Here is a 22,293-nt window from a genome sequence, read left to right as displayed (position 1 = left end):
TTGGTTCGGGAGATGAAGATGCAAAGACATGACGAAAAGGTGGATTTGAGAAAGCGCAAAGCTAAAAATCCTCCATATTGCCTCAGGGGGTGAGACGTAACATGCATCTTGATATCTTTTAATCTCATTGATGATGGGTTCTGCTCCATCTTGATCAATGTGGACAACTTGTTTGTCATGTCCCTTGTAAACATATTTAAAAGCATATTTCACAGATTTTATGCTCGAGCAAACCTCGACATTCATGTGCCAATTGAACATCATTAACAGCTTCGGGTTATATGGTACCACCCATCTGTTATCAAGTGTATTTCCTCGTACGTTGACCTCTATCCCATTGTTTCTCCTCCTATATAACGGATATGAGTCTTCTCCTTGTGTCGTCGCTTCATTAAATTGTCTAGGATATCTCCACCGACATTGTTTTGGCTCTCCTTGCATACATGGACTGGTTTCTCATAAATAACCACAAGGACCGTGCATCATGTGCTTCACAACAATTTCGTGCATTTTGGGATACTTTTTCGGATCGGGAAGTTCAGCACACACCATTTTGTCATAATGGCCAGCATTTGTCATCTTGTGTTCTGGTCTCATTATCAAGAGGAAATGTGCATGTGGCAAACCACGCTTTTGAAACGCCACCACATAAACATATGCTCAAACCACACCCAGGATATGATGCTTTAGAAGTTGGTCCTTTAGATCCTCTAATTTTGCACGAAACACTCTTGATACAAGGTCTGGTCGATCTTGTGCACTTTGCCCGGGTTTCAAATCATCAACAATTTATGGCTAGTTTGGATTGCATGTTACTGTAAGGAATATATCAGGCTTTCCGTCATCTTGAACTAACGTCATTGCATCTAGGAACCTTCATCGCATGTCACGTGGTCCACCGATGAAAGATGCAGGTAAGACTATCCGTTGGCCGACTCTACTTGGTTCAACTTCACCGGCATTGACACAATCAACAATTCCTTGGTAAAGGTCAGATCTTATCTTTTTTTGGTTTAGCTTACAAAAAAGCAAGCGTGAAGTCTCGATCTTTATGTAGATATCTACCACAAATTGTTGTAGCAATCTTCTTCCCAATAGAATTAAATTTTTAGATGAGCGAATCTGGAATTTGTAACAGTAGTACTCACGCATTGTTACGGTATTCCTACCCTTCTTTGACTTAGCCCCTGCATAAGGGTAATGTTAGAAACTTGTAAATTTTGTATTTATGTATATTTTTACCGAAATCATTGATTTTCATATTTCAAAAATGTATGTACCTTCTATATCATCCACAATATTTTCTTCATTACCCACAGCTTCATTGATGGACACCCCATCCCTTGCTATTTTTGCATGCCAACCAGACTCACCATTAGGAAAGAATAATGGATAAGACAAAGGATCATAACAACCTTCGTAAGGTTGAATTTGTGTACTATATTCAGATCTCCCATATACAACAATGCTTCTTTTATATGTTGTTATGTTGTCATTACCTTCTACCCAAATACCAGCAACCTATATAATTTGTGATTTTAGTATGGTGAATATGTAATATGATAACTGATATCACTTAAAATTAAGAGAAATAATTATTATATCCAAACCTCAGATGTGGTCGGCCGATTGTATACCCTCTGGTCAAGTTCCACTGATGCGTTCAAAGTAACTCTATAGTTATCGAGAGGTCCTAGCTCACGAAGGCTTCGAAACGTTGTAGCATACGGGTTTGTTGAAAGAATGCCCACCAACACTTGAATGATCTTTCGATCAATATTTGGCCATTGAAGTCTATGTGTAAAATCGGTTTCAGAATCATAGAAATATAATTGTAAGTACCTAGGTAATCCATCCCTCGGTACTAACTGATCAATTCTATGATATATTGCTCCGTTCGCACGAAATGTATATACTCCGGATTTCATATTGCTCAAATCATCATCCAACTCTACTCCCATGGATGTGAAAGAAAATTTTGTATTGTAAGCACGTATATTATCTCTAAATATTTTGCTTAACTCCTCTTCTGATGTAAAAAGACGATATAACTCATCAGGAATTTGGGAAGATGCCAACTTTGTTTTCCCACTCATGCAACAAAAAGTAGCGAATTCATGTTTGAACCATTTGGCTCCACAATGAACACATATATTACTTCCTTCCAAAATAGAATGTACTTCAGGGATACTATCGAAAATAGAATGGTATGGATCCTCAAGAAGAATGTCATCTGGAATTACTTGATTGACATGGACTTCGCTAGAACCTCCAACTTCTATAATATATGAAAACACAACTCTTTTAAATTAAAGATAAAAAATGTAATTGTTCATTTTAAATAATGATGGTTTATACTAAAATTTGCTGTAGAATTAATTTAGGACTAACCATCTAATGTTTCGTGTGTTAACCCCGAATATATTTGGTTGTTTTCTTCAGCACATATAACATGATGTTTGTGAATGACCTCTGCAGTAGCAAATATACTTTCATTGTTTTTTTGTTGGTGATCACTTTCAAGCATTCTCCTTTTTTCTTTGTTGCGTTCATAATACTTTTTGTTAGTATCTTTCCTATTTTGAGCAGCTTTATCCTTACTACGCGGCATAATATTTTCTTTGTCTTTGGCTCGAGTACCATGTGAGGTTGAATGGTTATTTGCGGATAGCATTATTCCACCACTACATTGGTTTTCCAAGTTTTGTAATGGTACCTTTTCTAATTGTTGTTTGCTCTTAATTCGTACATAATATTCGCGATTAGCTTTTTTTCGTTTTTCTGCACTACTTTGGGGTTCCTCGCAAATAAAAACCTTTTGCTTTTTGTTTTGCGTAAATCGTGTTTTCCAATATTCTTTGTTGTATCGTTTTCTTCTTTCTGCAATAATATTAATAATACAATCCTTTTTCTTATAAGTTTTTTAGTTCAAATTAAGAAAAAACAATATATGATTATCATTAATATATTATGCATACCTTTTTCAATATCTAAAGAAATTTGCGTCAAATCTCCATTTTCATTTTCACTATCTTGGATCCTCATTTCACACTATAAGTTTATAAAACATAAATAAAAAGAATATTATATCTACTAACTCAATACATAAATTTGTTCAATACTTGAATAATATAGATCAAAGATAATAAATTGCAACATAATAGATATATTAAGGTTACAACAACAAAATACCAATAGCCAATATTCTTACATAAGCAAACCACCAACAAACGTTCTTAAGTTGTTTATTTTTAAAATTGAAATACATAATTATATCATCCATAAATCGCCCTAATAGCATTTGCTTCTGCCATAACCGGTTCAAATGCAACCCTCGAAATGGATGTAGAATCCAAAAAGTTCACTGAAATTAATTTTTATACATTAATACTTCATATGGATAATAAAAATAATTAATTTGTTAAATGATTTTAACTGAAAAGTTTATACTTACTCCCCCCTCGGCTTCGATATTTAACACGAGATACATATATGATCCATTTCTCTTGAATTGATCGTGCGAGTTTAAAAGGTAAGGCTTTAGGACCATCATTCAAAATCAACTGAATTACATAGCCACTATAATAATTTGAAATATTAATTTTAATAGTACTTATAATTAAAATCTTAATAATAATAATGATAATAATAATATAAAAACTTACGATTGATCTTGAAGAAGTAAATCAATCGCACAATCATGGTGTAAAAGACGTCCATCAATAACTTTGCCAACAACATCTAAACCACCATTTAAGTAAAACAAATTTTAGTTATTTTTAAAAAAATGAGTTAAATATTATATTGTAATAACTATTTAAGAATTACCGATCAGATTTCGTTGACGTGGATTTCTCATCAGATATTCAATAGACTCAACCAATGGATAAGTCGGAAAATGATTTTCAATGACCGGCTCAAGTAGAGTAAATCGTGTAGCTTCGTTGACAATTATGACATATTGATCATCAACAAAGTTGTATCCTTCATACTTGGGGAAGTCATCGGGAGTGGAATTGAGTTTAAAATGATTTATAGAATATAAGCGGTCTTGCATACCTCTTTCTAGGTATCTTGCTATTAAAGAGCTAGGTACAACTACCACCATTTTTTTCTCTCTAGTTAATAAAAAATTTGTTAAAAAATAGTAATAGAAAAACTAAAAAAAAATTTAAAAAATAGTAATAGAAAAACTCTTTATATGGTAAAATTAAGCATTATATATTTGGAACTTACATTTTGGTCAAGTACAAGCATAATTAGTTTGCTTTCCCTTGTATCCACCCAAACAAAATCAATCCGAACGCAAGCGAAATTATACCATGCATATGGACTATTGAGTAACCGAAAAGAGTTAACATTGAAATACATATCCATTTTCTACAAAATTTAAAATAAAATGTAAAAGTTAAATAATTGATAACAATATTATTAATTTAAATATTAAAAAGATTCATAATGTTCATAACAATAAATATTGTATCTATAATTATTAAAATAAACAATAGAAAATACAAATAAAAAAAAATATTTCAGACTTTCATTTACAATATTAATTTAAATATTAAAAATATTAAAAATGTTCATAACAATAAATATTGTATTTATAATTATTAAAATAAACAACAGAAAATATAGATATATAATATTTTAGACTTTCATTTACAATGTTAAAAGTTTTGACAAACCTAATTTGATATCATAAATGCTACAAAATTTTATTCTTCATTATATTTTAATAACAACATATTAAACTAAAACCAATAAAAATAATAATTATTCATATAATATATTTCTATAAATATTATACTATTAATATCTCTTTTTCTTATATTTGGTCTTGTATAAATTTTCATCCACTTTTATATCCAAATCTTTAAACGGTTTATTCTTATATTTTAAATGATTTACATTTGTTATAATAAATAAATATAAAAGAAATTATATAGAGTATAACATGTAACAAAAAAAGATAATGATATGTAAACAAAATAAAACATGTAAATAAATGAAACTACATAGTATTATCAAGTTTTACACGTAGGAATAACTAATACTATATTAAAATATAATAAAGTAAAATATATAGCAAAAAAGGATAATGATATTTAAACAAGATGAATAATGCAAATTGAAAGACTTCCAATTTACCTCTATTTTGGTCACAAGTCAAAAGTAAGCACCGCCCTGTATCATAGACATGATTAAAACAAAAATAAGTTGTTAAAAACCAAATCAAATCTAAACAAAATTGTACATGTTACTCTAAAGTATATACTAAAAACTTGTTGCTAGGTAAATGAAAAAAAAAACAATACACATCACTTTATATTAAAAGTAGAAACTAATCAAATTTAAACAAAATTGTAAATGTTACTCTAAAGCATACACTAAAAAAATTTGTTGCTAAGTAAATAAAAAAAAAATCAAAACACATCACTCATTTAAAAATAATTATTGCGATTTAATTTTTGTATATCAAAATACAGCAGAAAGAAAAGGAAGCATACCTTTTTTCTAAAACTCAAGCTTCTACAATTTGTTTATCAACCAATGAGCATATTTATATTGGTTTTCCTTTTGGAATCTTTTGCTAGTACTGATTTTGAACAGTTTTTTTTGTCTATTAAACAGTTTTTTTACAGTCTATAAATTGCTGTTTTCTGACAAATAAATAGTATTTTAGACAGTCTGAAAAATACTATTTATGACCACCTATTTACCTACTAATTTACTGTTTTTGACATTGATTTTCCCTACTTTTCACAGTCAACACTACTGTTACTTTTCACAGTCAACAATACTATGCAACCAACAATACTATTACTGACAATATTTGTACCTAACAAAATATTTTACAATCAGAAAATTATTTTTTTTCACATGCAATCAATTTGTGTTTAAAGAAAAACGAAATTCCTTTATTTGTTTTATTTTATTCGTTATTATAAATTCCCACTTTCACAAACACAGAATCTAAAAAATGTACCTTAACATTTATGATATGCATTAATTTTTTTATTCTATTCTTGAATAATAATAAAGCATCCAACTTTAACATAACACATTCAAAAACATATAGAATATAGATAAATTTAGAATGTTATGACAATAAAAAGTGAGAAAATATGATATTGTTATACAAAACTTGTATGATCAATATTTACAATGCAAGAAATAGCATCATAATTTCAATTTTTTGTTATATTATAATTGAATCAATTAAAATAAGATGATATTTCTTATTCCTTACAAGGAAGCACAAGAAATATCATTGTACTTCAATGCCGACATAATCAAGAATAGCAACTTATTTTCGTAAGAAGGAAAAGCATAAAAAAAAAATAGGATCCCATAATATAGAAATCTTTGAAAGTATGATGTTATTTCCTCCTTTGTAATTTAAAAATTGGGAAATAACAAGGTACTTTCACGATTTCTTTATCATTTAACCTTACTTTAACATACATACATACAATTACACACTTATGAACGGATTACATAATAGAAAAAATATCATATTTCTACCCCTACTAATTTTGAAGGTTGTCCAAACACATCAAAAACTTGTGCTTAGCAAAAAAAAAAGGTAAAATATAAGTCATCATAAAACAATATTTACCAAATAGATGTAGATTCAAAAATATTTACCAAACAAGTGTAGTTTTAAAATTTTATATTTTTAAACTTTCATTTTATTTTTACTTATTTTCTTTAAAATATTTTTTGACCTCTCTTTTAATAAAAAAATTGCTATTTTTATCATTTTTTTTATAAACCCATTTCTTAAAATAATTTGGTAACGTAAAACAAAGATTGTGTCACTACATTTAACTTTAAAATTTGCCAAATTACCATACCGTTATAGTATGTTAATCTATTTTCACATAAAAATTAATATCAAAAAGTTTTAAAAAGGTCAAAAGAAAAATATTAAAATATATGAAAATAGAATAAAAGCCTGAAAGTTTTAGAAAAAATATAAACTTTGAAACTATACTTATTTGATAAATATTTTTAAAACTACACCTATTTGGTAAATAAAATTTTAAAACAAAATATAATCATATATATTTAAATAAAAGTATAATGCAATTTCTAAGGCTAAAAAAGTTTCATAAACATTTGATTTAATTAAAACTTTAAATTCTATAATGATATCATATAGAAAAAAACCTCAGCAAATATATAAAGAGTTTAGAAAAATATCAACTACCTTCAATAAGTATTTATTAAACAATTAATCATATCCTTTCATCAAATCTGAAAAAAAAAAACATAAACTATGAGTTAACTATGAATATATATAACATGAAAGTTTAATTGAAGTTAAATAAACACCAATAATTATACCTAAATAACATAAAAGTTAGTTGGTGCAAATCTGATAGCATTCCTTCTTCATCTACTTGCATTTCATAGAATTTTTATGTGTAAATAGATAGAAAACAAAAATGCTAAAATGGTTCGTTCAACAACTAAAAAAGCAATAGAAATATAACCTGGTAATATTCTAAAACACAAAGTAAAATCAGAGTTTCATTCAACATCCACGGGATGCACCATTCCAATTTTTTTGACTTGAAAAAAAAAATGATTTTTGTGGCTAATGGAGTTTGTTCATTATTATGGAGAAGACGAAAACTGAAAAATCAAACCAAGTTAGAAACAAAAACAAACCTTTCTCCTGTTTGTACTGCACGATCGAAAACCTCAAGATTGTGAACCCTAGCACATGGAATCGCAAACAACACCAAAATCAATTAAACTCCATCAAAAAATTATAACTAAAAATAAAGATTAGAAAATACAAAAAATTATAATTTGAACTTTTATATTATGTTACTGTTGAACTGCAATCTTATTTTTGTATACTTAAACTCCATCAAAAGTTTGAAATATAAAGAGAACGATACAAATAAATGAAGTTATAAAAATTTTGGTATAAAATATGGTTAATGCCATAAAAGCCATTATATTTACGTCTTCATTCCGTTTTAGCCTTAAGTTTTATTTTTGATCTATAAAAACCATCATTTTTCATATTTTTTTCAAATTTCGGCTTTTAGCAGGTTGCCACCCGGTTGACTGACTTTTAGCTGTGATGTGTCGGTTTTGTTTTGACTGTTTTGTTGACTTTTATACTGTTCAGGTAAAAAAGAGGAACAAGCCAGGCTCGGATGAGGGAGGCAGGTCCTTCTTTATTGTAGGAAAGAAGCCTACCGCTACCACAAAGATATGAATGCATTTTTAATTTCCCTTACTGACTATATCTACATAATTTAACTCAACGATTTTATAAAATAATACACGTAAAATACGTTTTTATGTGTATTTTCACATACTAATATGTATATTTATATGTATTATTATGAAAAAACGGTGTTTTTGAATTCTAATTTATTTTTATATGTATTTATATATACAAAATATACTTTTATATATAAAAAAATACACATAAAATACATTTTTATGTATATTGCCGCTGAACCATTAGGAATTTTATTGTTATAATCCCTTCGGCCCACATATAATACAAAAATTCTTTTTTAATTTCCATTATATGTAAAATAACATATTTTTATTAACTGATATGTATATAAAGCATATATATTTTATATGCATAAAAATATATGTTACCACTCAACCATTAAAGAGTTTGTGTTCTTCTTTACCAAATTTGTATATAACCACCGAGCGATTTTAAACATGCAAAAATAAGGAATAAAAACTGAAGTCTTCTACCTACAAGGTTTAAATCGTTTCCAGTGAAGTAGAACGGTGGAATCGTTTCCAGTGAAGTAGAACGGTAGAACCAATATTGACGATTTCTTCTAATCCGTTTTATTTATTTTAAATGATGAAGATAGGTTAATAATATATATTAATGTATCTACATGTATTTATACATATAAAACTATATTTATATGTATAACAAATACATATAAGTGTTTAATCCGGATAAATTTGGATTTTTCTGTATAATATGTATCCAGACATACATATAATATTTGTATTTTTTTTCCTATATATAAAACATAAACATGTGTATAAGTAAGTATTTGATGTTTTGAAAGCATCTTTATATTTTATAAGCTCTATTATATATAAATTTACAAAATACATATTTATACATATAAAACCTTTTTTGAAATACATAAATACATTTAAAAAAATAAAATTTTAGGGACATAATACATATTTATCTGAAAAACTCTTGAATACATATAAAATGTATTATATATAGAAATAAAACATATTTTAAAAACTTTTAATAATAACGTATAATACAAATTCGATAAATACATAAAATACGTTTCTGTAATACATGTCAAAGACATGAAAATATGTTTTTATACTTTAACTATGTGAATATATGTGTTGTATTGGTTAAATATATATAAAAATGAAATACTAAGCAAGGTGTGCAATGCTTTAGCTGGTTAACACATGAAATCGAAACATGCAATGCTTTAGCTGATAAATACATAAAATACGTTTTTTGTAATACATGTCAACCCTAACACATGAAATCGAAACAAACAAGCAAAATCGGTTAGCACAGGACAAACCGTAAGGGATTTTGGCGATTTTTTTGTGGGTAATTATGGAGAACAAAGCCCAAAAACCGAAACAAGTTGTAAAAAACGAACCTTTCAAACATTTGTGCAGCAAAATCTTCGAAAACCTTGGGATTGTATCAACCCTAACACATGAAATCGAAACAAACAAGCAAAATCGGTTAGCACAGGACAAACCGTAGCGTATTTTCGCGATTTTTTTGTAGCTAATGTCGTTCGTTCAAAATTCTGGAGAAGAATACTCAAAAACCAAACCAAGTAATCAAAAAAACGAACCTTTCAATCTTTTCTTCCACACGATCTTCAAAAACTTCGAGATTGTATAAACCCTAGCCCGTCAAATCGAAACAAAAAACCAAGGATCCGTGTAATGGCGACTGCATTAAGAGAGATTTAGAAGCCGAATCGATTAAGAGAGGAGAAGAATACTCAAAAACCAAACCAAGTAATCAAAAAAACGAACCTTTCAATCTTTCGTTCCACACGATCTTCAAAAACTTCGAGATTGTATAAACCCTAGCTCGTGAAATCGAAACAAAAAACCAAGGATCCGTGTAATGGCGACTGCATTAAGAGAGATTTAGAAGGCGAATCGATTAAGAGAGGAGGAGGAGAGATCCGTGTAATGGCGACTGGATCATGTAGATTAAGAGAGGAGGAGGAGAGATCCGTGTAATGGCGAATAGATTAAGAGAGGAGGAGGAGAGATTTTTGGAAACGGCGGAATGAGAGAATGGGAAAGGTCCATACAATTTGATGAATGGATTAGAGGGATCCGTGTTTTTGTTTTTGTGGTATCCTATTGGTTCAAACAATTTCATACGGATTACAAATATCAAATAATCATGATCCTTCATTTTAGATCCAAAGGTCTATAATTGATCTCCTTGATTTTTAAGATAAATATCTTAAATTATAGAGGGCCCACAAAGATAAACCTTTTATAAAATGGTATATATATATATATATATATATATATATATATATATATATATATATATATATATATATATATATATATATATATATATATATATATATATATATATATATATATCAAACGAAGCTTCTCGGGATGGGACACAAAAGATGCCATTTGACTCTCATAAGTCATAACTCCTGCTGGCAATGACACATATAGTTGTCATTTACTGAAGGATGGACGACATTGAATAATCTTTTTTTTTCAATAATTGAAAATAAAATATAAATATACGTGCTCCTCACAACACCGAGAAGAACTAGATTATATAGGCATTGAATTCAGTTCTCATCAATTCAATTATTTCGATTACAATGGAGAAAACACATCACATAGCCATTCTTCCTAGTCCAGGAATGGGTCACCTTATTCCAATGGCAGAATTCGCTAATCGACTTGTCAAACACCACCCCATCTCGGTCACTATCATCATCCCTACTACCGGAACTCCTCCCAAAGCTCAAATATCCGTCCTTGAATCCTTACCTGAAAACATACACCACCTGTTTCTTCCATCTGTAAACATTGAGGGCTTACCGGAGGGTACCCGGCCTGAGCTTCAAATTTCGTTCATCATGCAATCGAGTCTTTCAAGTCTCCGAGATGCTTTAATTTCTTTAAAATCAAGAAACAACTTGGTAGCTCTAGTGTTTGACATGTTTGGACATGATTCAATGGAAGTTGCAAAAGAGCTTTCCCTTCTTAACTTCCTGTTCTTTCCAATGAATTCCATGGCTTTGTCCTTCACTTTTATATTGCCAAAGCTCGATGAAGAAACATCTTGCGAGTATAAAGAGCTACCTGAGCCAGTTAAAGTACCGGGCTCTATAACTTTTCCCGGGCATGAGCTCATGGCTCCAGTTCAAATCCGAACCGATGAAGTCTACAAAGGATATCTTTTGCTTTCCAAGCGATTGACTTTGCTTGATGGCATCTTGGTGAATAGTTTCGAGGAGTTAGAAGAAGAAACCTTTCGAGTTTTGCATACCGGAGTTGCTGGGCAAACACCCATTTACCCGATCGGACCATTGATTCAGTCAGCTCCAAGCAATGGGTCGAACCCGCATGACTGTATAAAGTGGTTGGATAATCAACCAGATGGATCTGTGGTGCTTGTGTCTTTTGGAAGCGGTGGGACACTTTCATTAGAACAGATTCATGAGCTAGCCCTTGGGTTAGAGACGAGTGGCCACAGGTTTTTATGGATAGTAAGAAGCCCTAATGAAAAGGCTTCGAATGCTTCCTTTTTTACTGCTTCTAGTCAGACTGACCCATTAGGGTTTTTACCAGAAGGGTTTCTGACTAGGACTGTAACACGAGGTTTAATTGTGCCATCATGGGCCCCACAAATTGAAATACTGAGTCACAAGGCAACCGGTGGGTTTTTGACTCATTGTGGTTGGAACTCAACTCTAGAAAGCATAGTTCATGGCGTTCCAATGATTGCTTGGCCTCTTTATGCGGAGCAACATATGAATGCTAAAATGATGACTGAAGCGCTTTGCTTGGCTTTAAGAGCTGAAACTGACGAGATTGGTATGGTTCGAAAAGAGGTGATCGAGAAAGTTGTGAAGGAGCTAATGGAGGGATACGAAGGAAAGAAGATATCTCAAAGAATGAATGAACTAAAGGTTGCTGCCAATAAAGCTCTAGTTAACGGTGGGTCCTCTATGGAGTCATTGTCGAAGTTTGCACAACAGTTGAAGAAATGAAAATTTATTTATTGTCTCAATTTGTTATGTGTATATGTGTAGCAGTTTATCTTGTATAGGCGCTTCTTAGCCTATATAGCTTTTGTGTAATAAGCCCATTGGCCTTACCTCATGTATATTCAAAGCATTGATCCGTTTCTCATGGGAAAATATACAAATTAATTTATCATAGAGTCATAGTTAGGAACGCTTTAAGACGTAATCTTTCTGTCCCAAAAGTATTGTTTAAAGACAACAAAAAAACACAATAAAAAAACGTTAATTATCATTAACTTTATTAAATTAAATAACAATTATACATTTTTGTTGTATTTAACTTTATGATAGTTGTATTTAATTTCATTGTAGTTTAATTAATATTGAATGATATTTTAGTAAAAATAATTTTTATTTTTAGAAATAGACAATTATTTTGGGATAAATAAAAAAAAACATGGATTATTAATTTGAGACGGATAAAATATTATTTATTTTAAAGAAATCTTATAAAAAATATCAATATTTTAAGTTAATTTATTGTTTAATTATAATATTTATTTTTTTAATAGAAAACTTATGATTATTTAATTTTATACGTTGAAGAAAATAAGGATTATTTTGTAAATTTGGACAAATATAAAATAAATAAAACTTTTTTGTTCAAAAAATAAATGTTAGGATTAAACCGTAAACTAAATCAAAATATAAAAATTTATCAAAGATTTCATTTTATTTTAATTTGTAAAATATGAACACTTTAATACATATTACTCATTTTAATTTGTAATATACTTATCATTTAAGTTTATATATGTGGAAAAATGCCGTTTGAATAATATTGTCCGGTTCTATTTTTTACGTTTTGTATAAATAAATATCATACCAAATCTAAAAACTTAGTTTTTATAAACATAAACAGATGGTTTTTCTTATTTTGAAGGAGCTCAATTTTTTTTTTCTTTTTTGTCTCGGATCTCATATTGGCTTGGACAGGCTCTGACCATCTCACTCCTTTAATCTTATGTGTCAGCTCTAGTTAACAAGGAAGCTATGAAAAAGCCTTCCGACCTCAGGAACATTGATACATACGTCTCACTTACTCTTGAACTTGATGAAATAAATTATGACGCATGTAAAAAGCTTTTCGAAGCATCTTGTGTATGCTTCGGGAGATCATCATCTTAACAAGTCTCTATAAGAAAACTGCTCTCTTGAAAGAAAAAACATGACTGTCATGTCAAGATATGGCTTTATGGGCCTTTTAACAAAAGACTACTTCAAATGATCTTAAAGAAACATGTGACGGATCATAGCGTATGGAAAAGCCTCGAAGACTTGTTTTGAGACAACAAATAACTCGTGCGCTGCAACTCGACCACAAACTTTGTTCAATTGAGATGAAATAGGGATATTTCGGTCTAGAAATATTGCTAAAAGATCAAGGTCCTCTCCGACTTTCTAGATAACAGTGACGAACGATAACGGAAAAGGATCTTGTCACTTACATGATAAATGGACTTGGTGATAAATTTGATCTTGTTATCCGGATCACTCGTCAATAATCTTCCATACCGACCTTTCTTCACTCTTGGTCTATGCTTTTTCTAGAAAAGACCTGACTCCATTGGACTAGGCCCCATGATTTCTTTCACCGTGATAACTCCTCGTTACCTACAACCCTTCACATGTCTTCCCATGATCAACACTGAAACAATGGCAATGGCCGTCAGATAAACTGACATAAAATAGGTGTCGTTAGTAGATGAATCACCGTTTCTAGTAATAGCCTTTGTCTGTTATCGCTTCGTTTTAAGTTGTCAGGATGTTGCATGTTGCATCTGATCGCCATCTCCAACAATAGCCACACATCATCAAAACGACAATGAAAGCAATAATAAAATAACTAGTTTATCTAGACCATTAAAAAAACCACCAATGATCCTTTTACATAGATTAGAATGATATTAAAACAACGATACAGTGTTTTAGAGTGACATCCTTTGGAGCCTTTGAACCCACTCGAAAGTGGGGTGTTGATGTAGATAGAAAGAACAAAGAGATTGATCTTCTCTACAAGTAATCCACCACCAATAGTAAGGCACAAGGAATGCTAGTTCACTTCTTGTATATTGAGCTTCTTAGCCTTTAAGTGCTTAACACATGTAAGAAGTAAAAGAGAAACACAAATGAGCACCAACACCAACCTACCATTCCTCTCATTATTTACGTCCTTAAGGTAAAAAAGAGAGTGACTTTTTTTTTTGGACTTTTCCACATTAATAACTAACATGTATGTTTAAGTTAAATGGTATCATACTAATACTAATTATTAAATATGTGCCAAGTTGATTATGGTGTGATCGTATATGATCATATGTTATTAACAATATCATTCAATAATGGTTCTTGAGCATTAGATCCAACAATCTTCCACTTGCTCAAGATTCATTATTGATTGATATAGACAACAGTTGGCGTCTAGCAATAGGCCATTGTCCTAACAACACACAAAGGGGTTCCCTCAATCACCATCCAAATCTATGAGCTCAAAGCTATAATTGATGTATAAGGTAAGTGTATTAATATTCTATTTGGTTTCAGACATCATGCTGGACATGAGGCATGGAAAATAATCATTCTTATTTTTCATCGAACTTTAAGTAAGGCACCTTAGATGTATAACTTTCAACACATAAGAGGAAAAATCCCATCTTGACTACAAACACACTCTTATATAGTACATGCTATCCCAACAATGGTTTTTACGCTTGCACGGTTACGAACAACTTTTGACCATGTTAAAACACAAAAATTCTTATACTTGAGTCCCTAATATATATATATATATATATATATATATATATATATCAGGTCGAAAGGCATAAATATATTTACCATAGTTCAAGATTCACTTATGATAACGATCTATGAAGTGATTCTTCAAGTAGGTTATATCTAATAGTTGTTCTCCAACAAGTATATATGAATTTGGATGGGATTCTTTGCTATTTCATCTCATGAAATTAACCAATCTGATTCTTATTAGTCTTAATTCATAGTTACTCCCACAATAGTGACTGACTCTGGATAATGTCGAATAAGTATAATTATTGAAGGATAAAAAACATGCTAACATTGAACATAATAATGTTAATATAAAAGAGACAACTTATATATCAAAAATGATTACATATCATTGATATATAGTTCATATTATCTATAAATTAATAAAGTACATATTTGAATCCAATCAATAGCTAATTGAAACCAAATTCCTTTTGCATGGCCTTCAAACTCGTTTTGAAAAAGATGCTTCATGAATGGATCCGCTAGATTATCATCTGTATGAACCTTCTCGATGAGTATATTTCGTAATTCCAATTGATGATGATTGAAATAGTATTGATGATGAATATGTCTAATCTTGTTGGTAACCATCTAGTCTCTTGCGATAGCAATGAAACTAGTGTTGTCATAAAGCATCTTAATGGCCTTTTTGATTCTTGGAACAACCTCCTCATCTATGATGAATTTCTTCATCCAATAAATTTGCTGAGCTGCCTGTGACACAACTATGTACTTAGATTATGCAACCACTTTTTCCTTTGAACTCTTCCAGGAAATGGATCCTCCATTAAGGGTGAACATGTATCTTGACTGTGATCAAGATTCGTCCTAATCAACTTTGAAATTAGCATAAGTGTAACATCTTAAAACAAGCTCCTTAGTAACTCCTCAACAAATTAGAAATATATGATTAGTCCTTATTTTTCTTCTTGGATTAGCTTGATATACACTAGTTAGATTCGGTGCATAAGCTACTTCCGGCCTTATGTATGTCATAGTATACATAATTGAGCCTATTGTTGAAGCATACAATATGCGACTCATTCTTTAGATCTCATCATTTATACTAGGATATAGTAACTTAGAAAGAATGGTTCCACGAAGCATGGGTACAATTCCTCGTTTTGAGTTTTCCATTGAGAAACGTTTTATGAGTTTATCAATGTATGTACTCCGACTCAAGCCATTGAGTCGTTGGGATCTCTCTTTATAGATCCTAATACCAAGTATGTTTGCAAAATCCCATATATCTTTCATTTGAAAGAACTTACTTAGTTAAGCCTTGGTTTCTTTCAATGTTGCGACATCTTTCCCGATCAATAATATGTCGTCAACATATAGGATTATAATAAAAAAAATTCTCCCACTTTGTAACGACGTAAATTTTAAACCAATTTTTTTTTTCATTTTTACAAACATCAAAAACATCGAGTAATAATTTAAGTTCCAATGTAAACAATATTGTGACGACCGATTACGTAACAAAGATCACAAAATAGTTTTCCCCGAGTGTGTGTACGATCACGCCGGCGCCTTCCCACGGTCCTTGCTAGTACCTGAAACACATAACACAACAACTGTAAGCATAAATGCTTAGTGAGTTCCCCAAAATACAACCTACGCACATACGCCTTTCCAAGCGCTGACCTTCCGGTCCATGTGCCTCAGGGGACTTTCGTCCCGACTGGGTGAACCTTCCGATCCTACCCACGTCAACCTTACGGTCCATTTTACAACGCCTTCCGGCCCATAACATATTCGCCTTCCGGCCCATAATATAATGCCTTCCGGCCCATATCAAGCATATCATACATGGCACATATAACGAATAACTTATTACACATAACACATATATCTCATAGCATATCCGACCTTCCGATCACACAGTCAAACCCTTCCGGGTACAGTATAGTGAGAAGACTCACCTCGTATATCTCGATAACTCATGAACCCTGGAAATCACTCGTGCTCGAACCCCCTAGCTATAATCCTCCTATAACATCATATATCTATAATTAATACTTGTACCACTAAGGTTAACCATCCCTATCAAGTCAACACTAGTCAACAGTCAATGGTCAATTTGACCGGACTCGGCGAGTGCACTAGAGCGACTCGGCGAGTCTACGCGTTCTCACCAACTCGCAAGGATTTCCCCTTGACACGTCGAGTACTCCCCTGACTCGATGAGTTCCACCTGGTCACGAATCACGGGGCCACCGCGACTCAACTCGCCGAGTCGCAAGGACAACTCGGCGAGTCCCAACTCGACTCGGTCCACCTGTCAATCCCTCTCTAACTCTCTGTGACTCACTGAGTCACCCATAACTCAGTAGGACTACTCACTGGGTGGTTTTAAGGACAATCTTCAAGCTACTCGTCGAGTCTGTTCTTCAGACTCGGCGAGTCCATGCCATGCATCAGCTAAAACTTGCTTCTGCGGTCAGATCCGTTCCATACACACATAGATCTGGCCTTCCCAAGCTCATTTATCACGTAAAGTCTCAGTCTTGGCCGCCATGCAACACTTACAAGGCTCTTTTTGGGGAAATAGCCTCTAATATGGCAACCCTAGTCTCCAACTCAAAAGAATGGACATAAAGCATATCATTTGGGGGCTTCTGGACCTGCTAAGGTCCAGATCTAGGTTCCATATCTCCATGGGACCTTTCACACTCCAAATACAAGGCAAATAAGGCAAGAAGAAACCCTAGATTTGACATATCAACCAAAACACGAAGATTAGCTCTGAAAGTTACCTCAAGAAGCTTCCCTTGATGAAATAGAAGCAGATCCAAGCTCCCCAACTCTTCTAGCTTGATCTTCTCCTTCCTTTCTTGCAATAACACACAAATTAGTGAACAAATAGCCACTTATCTCACTCACAAGGACTCTCAGCTACTTTGGTGCACTCAAGGCTCAAGGTGGCCGCAATAAAGGGCCATAAGGTCCTTTAAATAGGGCTTAGGACCGAAAAATTAGGGTTTCATAAAACAGCGCGGACTCGCCGAGTCCAGACGCGAACCTTCGACTAAAACCGCGACCCGACTCGGTGAGACCGACCTCCAACTCACCGAGTCCCCTCACAAAATACCAAAAATATGAAATTAAAGATACCTGGAAATCCGGGCTATTACAATTCTCCCCACTAGAACAATACTTCTCCCTCTAAGTCTCGCTCTGCAAATAGCTCTGGATGCTGCTCACGCATCTCACGCTCCGGCTCCCAGGTCATCTCTGATCCCTTCCGATGCTGCCACTGAACCAACACCAGGGGTACCTCCTTGTTCCTCAAAACCTTGATTTTCCGATCTCTGATGGCTACTCGTCTTTCAGCATAATTCAGGCTCGCATCTACCTGAATATCCCCTAATGGAACCACTGCCGATTCATCGGCTATACACTTCCTCAACTACGACACATGGAAAGTGTCGTGAATCTGCCCCAAATCTGCTGGCAAGTCTACAGGGTAGGCTACCCGACCCACCCTCGCGATCACACGGAAAGGACCAATATATCGGGGCCCCAACTTGCCCCTCTTCCTGAATCGAATCACTCCTTTCCAAGGAGAGACCTTCAGGAGTACAAGATCACCGACCTAAAACTCAATCTCGGACCGATGTCTGTCTGCATAACTCTTCTGTCGGGTTTGAGAGGTCAACAACCTCTACCTGACCAGCTGAATCTGCTCGGTCATCTGGAGTACGATCTCCGTGCTACCCAAAACCTGCTGCCCTATCTCACCCCAACAGATGGGGGTGCGACACCTCCGCCCATACAACAGCTCAAAGGGTGGCATACCAATGCTCAAATGATGGGTGTTGTTGTAGGAAAACTCTGCCAAGGGTAAATAAGCATCCCAGCTACCCCCGAAATCCAACACACATGCCCGGAGCATGTCCTCGAGCGTCTGAATCGTCCGCTCACTCTGACCGTCTGTCTGAGGATGATATGCGGTACTGAAATGCAGCCTAGTACCCAACTCCTCATGAAACTTCTTTGAAAACCTGGAAGTGAAACGCACATCAGAGTCTGTAATAATCGAGATCGGCACTCCATGCCGTGATACTACATCCCTCACATATAGCTCCGCCAACTTCTCCGCAGAAGAGCTCTCACTGATGGCTAGAAAATGAGCGCTCTTCGTCAATCTATCCATGATCACCCAAATCGCATCGACTCCCCTCGCATTCCGCGGCAACATGGTGATGAAATCCATAGTAATTTGTTCCCACTTCCATTCGGGAATATCCAGCGGTTGCAGCTTACCGTGCGGTCGCTGGTGCTCGGCCTTGACCTGCCGACAAGTCAAGCACCTCTCGAAAAACCAAGCGACACCCCTTTTCATATAGGGCCACCAATACTCCTTCCTTAGATCCAAATACATTTTCGTAGCATCGGGATGAATCGAGAATTTCGGTCGATGTGCTTCCTCCATCAAAATAGTACGCGCACCGCCCACAAACGGTACCCAAATCCGACCCTGAAAAGTCATAAGCCCTCGACCATCTGTGACAAATCCTGATACCTGACCTACAACCCGCTCCCTCTTCTGATGTTCTGGCTTCGCAGCCTCTGCCTGAGCTCCTCGAATAATATCCAAAATCGGGGGCAATACCGTCAATCTCATACAAATATCTCGGATCGGGGCGCTTTCCGCCCTACGGCTCAACGCGTCGGCTACCACATTAGCGTTGCCCGGGTGGTACAGGATCTCACAATCGTAATCCTTCACCACATCCAACCACCTCCTCTATCGTATATTCAGATTTGGCTGATCCATCAAGTACTTCAAGCTCTTGTGGTCCGTGTATATCGTACACCGAACCCCATACAAATAGTGTCGCCAGATTTTGAGGGCGAAAACCACAGCCCCCAACTCCAGATCATGGGTGGGATATCTCATCTCATGAGGCTTTAACTGCCTCGAAGCATACGCTATCACATGACCTCTCTGCATAAGCACCGCCCCCAAACCCGATATAGAGGCATCACATTACACCACAAAGTCCTCCATCCCTTCTGGGAGTGCAAGCACCGGAGTCTCGCATTATTTCTGACGAAGCATCTCGAATGAGGACTGCTGCTCTGGTCCCCATGAAAACGTAACACCCTTCCGGGTCATCCTAGTAAGTGGCACGACGATCTTGGAGAAGTCCTTGATAAACCTGCGATAATATCCAACCAAACCCAGAAAACTCCTAATCTCGGTGGGCGATCTCGACACCTCCCACCTCAACACCGCCTCAATCTTGGCCGGGTCGACCAATATCCCTTTTTGGTTAACAAGATGCCCGAGGAACTGGACCTCTCGTAACCAAAAATCACACTTGGAGAACTTGGAATACAGTCTCTCCGATCTCAAAACCCCAAAAATCTCCCTCAAATGTTCCTCATGCTGATCCTTAGACCTCGAATACACCAAAATATCTTCAATGAATACGATCACCGACCGATCCAGCATCGGCTGGCACACCCGGTTCATAAGATCCATGAATGCAGCCGGGGCATTGGTGAGCCCAAAAGGCATTACCACAAACTCATAATGTCCATAACGAGTTCTGAAAGCAGTCTTTTGGATATCTTCCTCTCGAACCCTCATCTGATGATACCCCGACCTCAAGTCAATCTTGGAGAACCAAGATGCCCCCTGCAACCGATCGAACAGATCGTCGATCCTAGGTAACGGATACCGGTTCTTAACCGTCAACTTGTTCAACTCCCGGTAATCGATACACATCCGGTGTGAACCATCCTTTTTCTTGACGAACAAAATCGACGCTCCCCAAGGTGAGCTACTCGGTTGAATGAATCCCTTTCCCAACAGCTCCTGAAGCTGCGAGGATAACTCCTGCATTTCCGGTGGAGCGAGACGATAAGGCACCTTGGCGATGGGCGCCACTCCCGGAACCAAATCGATACGAAACTCCACTTGCCTCTCCGGAGGCACACCCGGTAACTCTTCGAGGAATACATCCGAAAACTCGCATACAACAGGAACGTCATCAATCGAATTGGGCCTCCCCGCGGCCACTCGAGTATCCATCACGTAGGCTATGAATCCATTACAGCCCTGCTGTAAACTCTGCCTTCCCCTGGCAGCCGAACAAAACGCCGACCCACACCGGGTCCCTTCGCCATAAACCGTAAGCACTCCCCCACTAGGGTCTCGAATCGTCACCAGCTGTCTCTCGCAGTCAATGACTGCTCCAAACTTAGTCAACCCGTCCATGCCCACAATAACGCAGACATCCCCCATAGCTATAGGAACCAAGTCTATAGGGAACTCGACCCCAAAAATCTCGAGCACACATCCTCGAATCACCTCAGTGGCGTATACCGCTTTCTCATTTGCTATAGCAACTCGCAGGGGTCGACTCATCACCTCCCGATCAATACCAATGTGCTGGCAAAAAGCCAACGATACAAAAGACCGACTTGCACCCGAGTTAAATAATACCAAAGCAGGCACAAAATTCACAAGAAAAGTACCTACGCATATCATAATATAAGCACAATATCTCAATATAAAGGTAAATACATGAAAGAATACATACCAGCTACGACATCAGGCGTCGCACGGACCTCCCCCGCATTCAACTAGAATGCTCTCCCACAAGCCTTTAAAGCCTCGACCTTCACTGGCCGAATCTCGGTAACCCTAGCAGCAGGTGTAGATCCCTGGCGAAGATGGGGGCACTCGGCCTTCCGATGGCCGGTCTGGTTGCAATGAAAGCAAACCATGAATTCCTTGGGGCAATCCCTAGCAATGTGCCCCTCCTTGCCACACTTGTAGCAAGCACCCGATCGATATGCCCCCTCGTGACCCTTCCCGCACTTTGCGCAAGTGCGGCCCTTCTGACCTCCGGATCTCGCATTGGCGGACTTGGTCCGCTTGGCTGCCGGCTGAGACTGAGCCGGCCGCCGATCCACCTGTTGAGAATCGGCCTCCTCCCTGGCCTGGGTCTCCAACTCGATCTCACGTTTCCTGGCATTCGCCTGAAGCTCAACAAAAGTCTGATATGACGAGTTCGATACGAACTCCCGGATATCCCTCCTCAGCACTCTCAAATACCGACTCATCCGAGCCTGCTCCGTGGACACCTGCTCGGGGTAGAACATCGCCCTCTCATGAAACTTCCGCGTGATCACCGTGACATAATCATTACCCTGCTTGAGGGTCAAGAACTCC

At 35.3% G+C, this 22,293-nt stretch overlaps 2 protein-coding genes and 1 pseudogene across 7 annotated transcripts in view; 1 reads left to right on the top strand and 2 right to left on the bottom strand.

Moving 5' to 3' along the window:
* Nucleotides 1-261, bottom strand: part of LOC145036334 (uncharacterized) — a 1,227-nt gene extending 966 nt beyond the window's left edge. The window contains exon 1 of the mRNA XM_078984781.1: nucleotides 1-261. This exon is cut by the window's left edge and continues 966 nt beyond it. Within this exon, the coding sequence (XP_078840907.1) occupies nucleotides 1-261 (261 nt within the window).
* A 2,885-nt stretch (nucleotides 262-3,146) lies between these two features.
* Nucleotides 3,147-10,334, bottom strand: LOC145037761 (uncharacterized). 6 transcript variants are annotated; one of them, XM_078986470.1, is made up of 12 exons: nucleotides 10,045-10,334; nucleotides 9,858-9,958; nucleotides 9,654-9,706; nucleotides 7,681-7,728; nucleotides 7,354-7,405; nucleotides 7,217-7,263; nucleotides 5,152-5,187; nucleotides 4,237-4,380; nucleotides 3,829-4,118; nucleotides 3,666-3,741; nucleotides 3,455-3,579; nucleotides 3,147-3,364 (listed from the first exon to the last, which is right to left on the bottom strand). In XM_078986470.1, exons 9-12 carry the CDS (start codon nucleotides 4,106-4,108, stop codon nucleotides 3,276-3,278), a joined length of 570 nt encoding a protein of 189 aa, XP_078842596.1. In that variant the 5' UTR covers nucleotides 4,109-4,118; nucleotides 4,237-4,380; nucleotides 5,152-5,187; nucleotides 7,217-7,263; nucleotides 7,354-7,405; nucleotides 7,681-7,728; nucleotides 9,654-9,706; nucleotides 9,858-9,958; nucleotides 10,045-10,334; the 3' UTR covers nucleotides 3,147-3,275. The 6 variants fall into 6 exon arrangements, with proteins under 6 accessions (XP_078842596.1, XP_078842599.1, XP_078842597.1 ...); XM_078986473.1 differs by having other exon boundaries at nucleotides 4,237-4,333; XM_078986471.1 differs by lacking the exon at nucleotides 7,354-7,405.
* A 481-nt stretch (nucleotides 10,335-10,815) lies between these two features.
* LOC145037760 (hydroquinone glucosyltransferase pseudogene) lies at nucleotides 10,816-12,417 on the top strand (annotated as a pseudogene).
* Nucleotides 12,418-22,293: the final 9,876 nt, after the last annotated feature.

The sequence above is a fragment of the Lactuca saligna genome, chromosome 3, assembly GCF_052625555.1.
Source record: "Lactuca saligna cultivar CGN05327 chromosome 3, ASM5262555v1, whole genome shotgun sequence".
NCBI classification, from domain to species: Eukaryota; Viridiplantae; Streptophyta; class Magnoliopsida; order Asterales; family Asteraceae; genus Lactuca; species Lactuca saligna.
Note: the sequence above shows the minus strand (reverse complement) of the source record. Positions and strands in the feature narration are given on the sequence as shown.

Coding starts and splice junctions, on each gene's coding strand:
- LOC145037761 (XM_078986470.1), bottom strand. CDS start 4,108: ATGGTGGTAGTTGTACCTAGCTCTTTAATAGCAAGATACCTAGAAAGA. Junction 3,742..3,828: donor ACGTCAACGAAATCTGATCG/GTAATTCTTAAA, acceptor ATGGTGGTTTAG/ATGTTGTTGGCAAAGTTATT. Junction 3,365..3,454: donor ATATCGAAGCCGAGGGGGGA/GTAAGTATAAAC, acceptor AATTAATTTCAG/TGAACTTTTTGGATTCTACA.